This window comes from Spodoptera frugiperda, chromosome 5 (genome assembly GCF_023101765.2).
Source record: "Spodoptera frugiperda isolate SF20-4 chromosome 5, AGI-APGP_CSIRO_Sfru_2.0, whole genome shotgun sequence".
In the NCBI taxonomy this organism is placed as follows: domain Eukaryota; kingdom Metazoa; phylum Arthropoda; class Insecta; order Lepidoptera; family Noctuidae; genus Spodoptera; species Spodoptera frugiperda.
The window spans coordinates 9986856-9995262 of record NC_064216.1 but is presented as its reverse complement, the minus strand read 5'-3'; the positions used below and the strand labels follow the sequence as shown (position 1 = coordinate 9995262).

General features: G+C 36.0%; 1 protein-coding gene across 1 annotated transcript; it reads left to right on the top strand.

Annotated features, from left to right (window-relative positions):
* The first annotated feature begins 239 nt into the window (after nucleotides 1-239).
* On the top strand, nucleotides 240-7786 carry LOC126910699 (transcription factor ATOH8-like). The gene is made up of 2 exons (XM_050693810.1): nucleotides 240-243; nucleotides 5204-7786. Exons 1-2 carry the CDS (start codon nucleotides 240-242, stop codon nucleotides 5914-5916), a joined length of 717 nt encoding a protein of 238 aa, XP_050549767.1. The 3' UTR covers nucleotides 5917-7786.
* Nucleotides 7787-8407: the final 621 nt, after the last annotated feature.

Sequence of the window (8407 nt, the reverse complement as noted above, 5' to 3'; positions counted from 1 at the left end):
TATTTTCATTGAAACGGAATATTCAACAGTTACCAAACATTTTGTAGATAGACAAACTTGTGTAAACACTTAGCTATTCAATGAAAAAATTACCGCCAATAGTGATTCGGTAATTCTTATGTCAAAAAGGGTTCCAATTACCGACAGATAATAAAAAAAGTTCTTGCTACTTTTTTATAGGCACGTGGCTACCAGGTGCGGTCCACAGACACAAATGTTGAGTCTACATGAACAAAACAATGGGTATTTTGACTCCAGTGGACACTACAGCACAGTTGCAATGTTTGAACAGTTGGTAACAATGGTCCCACTATTTTTCAATACGAGGGGAGTCCGCCGCTATAACATAATAATGTTGTAATATGTACGGATGGTAGCGGAAAAAATGGTTTCAGTTGGCTTTGTAAATACCACATTTTTGTTTGAGTGTTTAGTAGGTACCTATCGGAGTTTTACGAATTTTACATTGTATACCATACGTTGTTCTTTCATAAATAGCTATTGTTACTATGCAGTGGCTATATCGTACGATAATTTGGGAAACCTGAAGGATCTTAACCGTTACTAATATTCCATGCATAGGTAATAATTTTATGAAGTACATGTAAACAGAAGAAAAAACAAAAATAGGATAAAATACTTAAAAATTAAGAATTAGTTTTCCTACTTTAGCGGTATTTTTATTCACATTCTATTCAACTCAATACGACATGAGTATTGAGTATAAATCGAAAGACACATTTCAGATGTTCGGATCGATCGCACGAAAATTCTTAGAAGCGCAACCCCCCGTGTGAATATGTAATCGAATCGCGAGCGGCGCCATGTCAACACTACACTAGCTTGTTATACGTAACTTGAATTACATTTTCTTGAAATACAGAACAGCTCTTTTTGTTAAGAGTCATCGATTTAATCATTGAAGTTGATTCGATTAAAATCGACTAAATAACTAAAAGTTGATTATTTTTCTTTATAATAATGAATTTATTTACAGCATATAGGTTATTTTTTAATATAGGCAAGTAATATTACCTATTGTAATCGGTGTTATAGATAAAATTGCAATCGCAATTCATATTTCGTTGAAATTGCGCGGTGCTGAATTAAGGCATATTCTATTCTGAACCACATTTGCACTTAATAGTAAGATAATAACAGTGCTTTTAGTGATAATAGTTGTACCAAAGTACAAGATAACTCGTATTGTACGCGGGAAACGCAACACCTGACACTATTGATAATTCTGTCATTCCCAGAACTTAAATGCCATTGCTTATGTATTTGATATAGTCTAGGTATTCATAATGTATTGTAATTAGCTACTCATGGTTAAAGAAGCGGTATTTAATAGTACTTCATAGGTAACGGCGACTCAATGGCGCCAAGTGCCGCCGTCAAGGCGCGTCGCATACGTGACTAATGTAACGATCCCGCCGGGATTGCGGGAGTCGATCCCGGGACTAGAAAACCTCCAATTTGAGTCAAATCTACCATTTAGTGTTTGTGAAAGCGGTTTTGAAAGGTCTTAGCGACATAATTAGAGCATTTTAATCCATTTTGCATTGGCTCTGTCTAAAAACTAACAATAGATATCCGTCAGGTTACGTAAAACCATTTTAGTTATAACAAAAACATTACGACTCGACTAAAATTATTGAGTAATTTATTAAAAATAAAATAGTTTAGAAATCTAATGGATTAATCGTACAACAGTATTGCACAGGCGTGCCCACGACGGCGCCATTCGTAATGTTTGTTCGGTGAAAGTCGTAACATCACGACTTCTCATACATTAAGCTTAGAGCACCGTGCGAATGTGCTAGTGCGGACACGACAAATTAGTCTGATTTTTTTATCAAGTGACCGCTCATCAATTTCTCATTTCGTCCGGTGCAGTCACGTAAACGAAATCCTCTGTGATTACTACATCAGTACAGATGAGCACATCACTGTTTTGTGGTCTGATTTTATCTTCGTCGTATTAAGTGCATTGTGCTGTACCAAACATTTTGTGACTCTAATTAATGTAGCACTTAAAGTAATGAAGATCTCAAGTCACGATCCCGTAAAAGATATATTTTTAAATCTTTATTCTACGTATAGTTTATGAAAACTTTTCTCAAGGGTATTCAACATCCAATAAAAAAGTCTGGCTGTATTTGAAAAACACGCTTCTTTTCATCGGGCGAGTCCGATTTCTGTGAAATTTGGCGCCAGATTGGTATCTAAACGCATGGTCGGGGTTTATCTGATGAGATCGACACCCATTCAAAGGCGAGAGGTCCAGGCGGGCACTTTGAGGGCGCTCCAACTCTTTGTTTTAACACCGCGCTGTGAAGGGCCGTAATGAGCTGTTCAGACTCTTACGGTCCCAGGGCCTTATTTTATTGTTCATCTGCAATGATATATTATCGGCGTCCCGAAATTTACATACGAGTGTTTCTCCGAACACAGGTTACGTATTAAACTTAGACACATCCGGCTTAACAAATAACGAAATAAAAATGTTTATTGATGTTAACAAAGCATAATATGTGAAACTTTCAACGTAAATTGTTTCCAATCACGAGAATTCCAACTTCTCATAAATATTCCTCGGCCCCCCAACTATCTATTTTTCATTAGAGAGACACAAAGAAATTATCTATGACGATTAAAACCACGATCAAACGTAGGCGGTGCTATCTAAGTTCTATCCAATCTTTTTTATCGGTATAAAAACACCTGTAGTGTGAGAAGCTTCGTGAGCGCGACTTAGTCGAGTCACCATGTTTATTTACAATGTATTAGAATCCTATCGGTTGTATGGCGTAACGATAGAGCATAGAATTGCGTGATTCTCTCAGATCGAACGGTAAAATATTTTGTTAAGTTGGAACGCCTCTCCGGCGCCGCGGCTACCCGATTATGAGCAATAAACTAATTCCGGTAGCACGGCCATTAAGAATGTACGATTATACGTATTAGTAAGTTTTCGCTTCACTAGCGTCCGCGGCATGTAAGGGCTACGGATGTCATTACTATTGTACTACTAAAAAAGTAAATCTGTGACGTGACACGCATTTGACAGCTTTGATTGGCGCCAAATTACATCGTTTTTTTTTTATTGATTCGTTTATAGTCTATAGTAATCGACCACGCGACTGTACGATACACATTGAAAACTCAAATTGAATTTACAAAGATTTCAAAATCGGAGGTGGAGCCAATGTGGCGTATCTTCAAATTATACCGCTAATAAAATATACTAATTTAAGATATCGATTAATTATGTTAATTCTTTATTTTATTTGCTTCTTTTAAAAGTTTTAAATGCAAGGCCGTTTTATTGGTAGTTAGATACAGTTCCATGAAATATGGATGTTTGCATCACAAGAATATTTATCTTACAAGTTAAATTAATAAATAATCTTCTCAAACTTTAACGGTTCTTGGAGTAGTTTAGTTATTACAAAAAAAAAAAAACAAATATAGGTAATTCAATTGGTAACGAAATAGCAACATAACCTTAAAGTTTCTAACCATTTAACCCGTTAATTATTTCTAAGTAAAACGAAATTGGAAAAACCGTAATTTAAAAAAAAATGTTAATCGTTTGTGTAGATATTAAAAATCGAATATTTTAGTATGGAATGCGGACCGTGTAAAATAATATGATAAAATAACAATCGCTCCGCGCCTGCCCATATGGACTGAAACCTGTTTCTCGTTATATAGAAGTTAAAATACATGCATACCACACAATGTTGTTAGATACACATGAGATTAAGATATTTTATACACTTAAGACCTTTAGAGATTCCGGAGTGGCGGACAACGTTTACCGGGGCTCCGGCTTAAAGCAGGAGAAAGAACACCCAAACAAAACCGCTTGTCGAAAAAATAAAACAGTATCCATGTCCGAACGCTCGTCTATTGAAGAATATAGAGAACTTATTTTATTTTATAGTGTACCAAACATTTGCTGAATAAAAATATTTATTGAATATTAGACCGTATTGTCTCAGGTACTGAAGTTATATTCCATAATTATTTAAAATCTTCAATTTTTATGTCAATAAATTGTTTAGCTACTTATCTTGTTATTCATCCGTGACTTCTACTCTCATGTGCATTAGTGTAGCTTGATGACGTCAGATGCGCAGGCGCCGGCGCCAAGCGACTGGCGCACAACCTTGTCCTATCCATACGATTTTATTAAAAAAGTTGATTATAACAACATGATTATAACTCTATCTATATTCATCTATATTTACATTTTTATAAAAATTCAAAGTTCTGGTTTTTCCAATGGAAATTGATCTCTACTTGATAAAAATCTATTTCTAGTGATCGTTGGATGTTTCATCGTAATGTAATCCTATATTGGCTGACATCAGGTGTCTGAATGCAATAACACGCTATAGGTACTTATTATTAAACGTGAAAGCAGAATGTTTTGCATTATAGATATGAAAAAAGCCATTTACTTAGTATTTAATTCAAAGACCTACTTTGAATTACTTATGTGCTCAGCAACATCCATTTTTTTACTGGTCTCCCAAAATAATTAAAAAGCAAACGTATCACTAAGACATTTTTGCCAAAATCCAATTTTTGAGATTTATTACTATAAAATTATCTTTTTTCTTGAAGAAACATTGATAAATAGCGCATTAGGAGAGTTCCTATTTCGCGGAAACCGCTAAAATTAATTGAAATGTTGTAAAAGTATTTTCGGTTTTCTATTTATTATCTTAAGTTGCATTGTACCTAAGCAATTTTAGGAACCTTCTATCCTAACTTTAGGCTGAGTTTCATTCTAAACCTCAGTAGGTGTGACCATTGCCTCACCTGCGGCCTACTTAAGGCACAAGTCACATCGTGCCTCCGTAACGAGCGTCGGCGCCGTTTGTGTGCCTGTTCGCTTTTTGTTGCGTACGCGCAGCTTCCGCTCCTATCATAACTTGTACTAATAGGTTAAGTACTAAAGTAACTGTTCAGAATTTTACTTATCTAATTGCCACTTTTTTGGAGTTAGGCTATTTCTTTTGAATACGCAGGTATGATAGACAGTTCCCGAATGAAATATATTATGGGGCGCCTAACGTGATATAAAATGATGCCTTTCCAATCTTTCCCTGTCTGAATATTCTCTTTTGTGACTTGAATTATAAGAACTCTTCAAACAAAACTAACAGATTTTATCTATTTGTTTCAGATCGCATATTAGAGCGAGATGCCGGCTTCGTGTCAGGAGGCGATGATGACGACTCCTGCTCGGGACCAGCGCATTCTGACGACTCGGGGGTCCGGCTGGTGGAGACTGACTCGCGGGTCAAACGACCTCGCACGCCCACCCGGTTACAACCACCTAAGAAACGTATTCGACTGAATTCGAGAGAAGACCTACCGAGCCCAGAAAGTGATACATCGGCCAGCCCTTTCAGACCTTGGTCCTTCACCGAGGAACCGCAGAGAGAACCCCTATCTTTAGTCAAGAAAGAGACTAGTCTGTTGAGGCAGCGACGGAGGCCGCTGGAACCGCCTCCACCTCCAATCCCACCACCACCGGGCCCACCAAGAGTTCCTCCACACCCAGGCGTCGTAGAACCTTACCAAGACAAAGCTAAGCCTAGGGAACAGAGGAATTATAAGAATATGACCCGAGAAAGGAGGATAGAAGCAAACGCGAGAGAACGGACAAGAGTTCATACCATAAGTGCTGCCTTCGACACGTTGAGGCGTTCAGTTCCTGCATACAGTCACAACCAGAAACTATCAAAGTTGTCGGTGCTACGGATAGCGTGCGCGTACATTGCGGCGCTGTCTGCGGCGATTGACCCTGAGGCTGATTTAACGTCAGCAGTGGACCACGTGACGCATACAATACATACCGAAGGGAAATTGAGAAAGAAGAAGGATGATGCGTGAAGCGCAGTGGACTGAAGTGGCCGAATTAATTTTCTGTACAATCGTAATCGGTTTTTGGAGTTTTCGCTGAACTTGGTCCGTCATCGGAGGCGATGTGGATAAGTGACAATAACTTGCGAATAGTATTCCTAGTTCAGGGTGTGATGACACTTTAATGGATTTCGTTCGTAACGTGAAAGCCAGAAGCCGATTATGGTTACCGCGTTTCAATTAAAACCGTCCTGAGAAGCCTCTCTTTGCGCTATAAGTTAGTACAAAAACGACAATAATATTGGTAATGGAAAATTTAATGTATTAACTATGTATGTAGGTATTTATATTGGAATGTTTTGAAAGACATGTTTGTCATATTCTTACGGGAATAGGAAATATAATTGCAGTAACTGAAAGTAGAGACCATTTGTAAGCAGATGGTTAGAATTCTTCTGTCTGCATTGGAAAGAGTACCTAGATCTAAAAACATTCTTTATTGTGAATCTCAAGCCTAGAATAGGTATCACTACGACCTAAGAATGATTTTTAGTTCGTATTAATTCTGTTACAATCAAAATCAATTTTATTATGTGAAAATTATACGTCAACAAGAATGGCGCCACTGTAGATTTTTTCATTAGATGTTGCAAGTGTACCTATGCCAATTAGATTTAATTTCATTATACAATCGGCCCAGTACAAATTGTTATGTTCCTATTTCATCTCCGTTCATCTACAACAGATCTCGGGTTTAAACGATTCCTACTAATTAATAATTAAATTAATATTAAAGACAGAACTAGCATTATGGTGTAATGTCACGTTCCGAATACATAGTAACGAAAAAAAAAAACATCTCATAGACAAGTAGTTTGGCAAAATCTTTTTTTTTCATGTATGTTTACCATTCCTCAGTCCAGTATTAAAATAAGGCAAAAATACCTAAAGTAAAATCAATTTGTGCAAAATTATGTATTTATGGCTTTAAACAATATATTTATTACAATCGAGTCAGTAATTTAAGTGAGAACTGTATAGTTTTTATTTAGTTTAAGGAGAAAATGTTGCATTTTGTAAATATTAGTTTTAAAATGTAAATACTTATTATTATATTTTAGTAATGGTCAATGTTTTGTTTTGGTTCTCTTGGAAATTCTTCGAGTACTTCTTTTTTAATTGCGTTACAGTTTGGTTTCCACAGATAATATCTAAGTACCTACCAAATAATGTGCAAGGAATATTATTACTTGTTCTGGCATTTTCATTCAGCCTCCTTTATTTCGTTTCAATGATTTACCTATTATGGAACATTTAATTTTGTTTTTGTTTTTTATGGGAATTAAAATGCCTTGATACTGTATTGTGATATAATTATTGTAAATAAAATAGTTATAGGATAATACATCACATTTTGTTAAGTCTGACGTGGGAATATAAATTGACATTGACAGTTTTGAAGGCTGTCAAAACTACCACTACATTTTTGTAATCTTTCATTTTATTTAAAACCGTTGAGGGTTTGCTTATTTATAACTAATATTCCAAACCTAACTCTTTGGATTTTAAATAAAATGAAAGATTTATAAATAAATATTACTAACTGCCGTACTGAGAGACATTTAATGATTACATAACCTATTCCTTAGTAACGATTTTGTTCAAAAAACTTGGGACTGGGTTAAATAAGCATTAAATGTCCCTGAGTACAGTAGTTACATAAGTGAGTACAGTCAGTGAACAAAGTAATGAGTTACAGGGATACTCTTCATTAAATTGAGACACTGACTTTATCTACTTAACATACATGTACAGATTCTGATGGTGCATTATTAATAAAATTCAAATATATAATTAGCCATAAAAAAGGAAATAAAAGAAAGTGAAGTACACAATTAAATATTTTGTTTGATTTTCCTATTTAAACCTGTTTGGAAAGAAAAGAAAAGTGATTATCCCAATACTAAGGGATACACATATTGACGGTTAAAAGGAAATAGGGTATAAGCGACATTTTGGTCAAAAATGAGTTTATTATGCTATCCTACGTAAAATTTTCCGCTCTTTCGAATGCGCTTACTCTCATGGCTCTACGATGACATTTTTGGCGTTTATACCCTAGCAAAAAAAAAAAACATTTTCCTAGTATTCTTTCGACGACCGACGAGTTTAAACGGCTCTCCTGAACATTTAATTTTTTGTCGCTTATACCCTATTTCCTTTTAACCGTCGATATTTTCCATACATTACAGTAAGCGTCATAGGACAAGGTGGATAGATGAGACTGAGGAAGGCACTGGGAGGCAGAGGCAGATTAATTCTGGAGAGCCTCTATGGCTAGTTGGGCAAACGCTTTTGTAACCTGGCGCCCTTAGCACTTGGCTACATTGCCTAAAGGATAATACTGCTCCGTTGGGAGGTGGTGTCTAGAAGCGGACATCCAAATATCTATATGGAAAGTAGTAGAGTAACTAACTTATGCCTTGTTCGCACTACACTAGTATATTAGACAAGTAGCGAG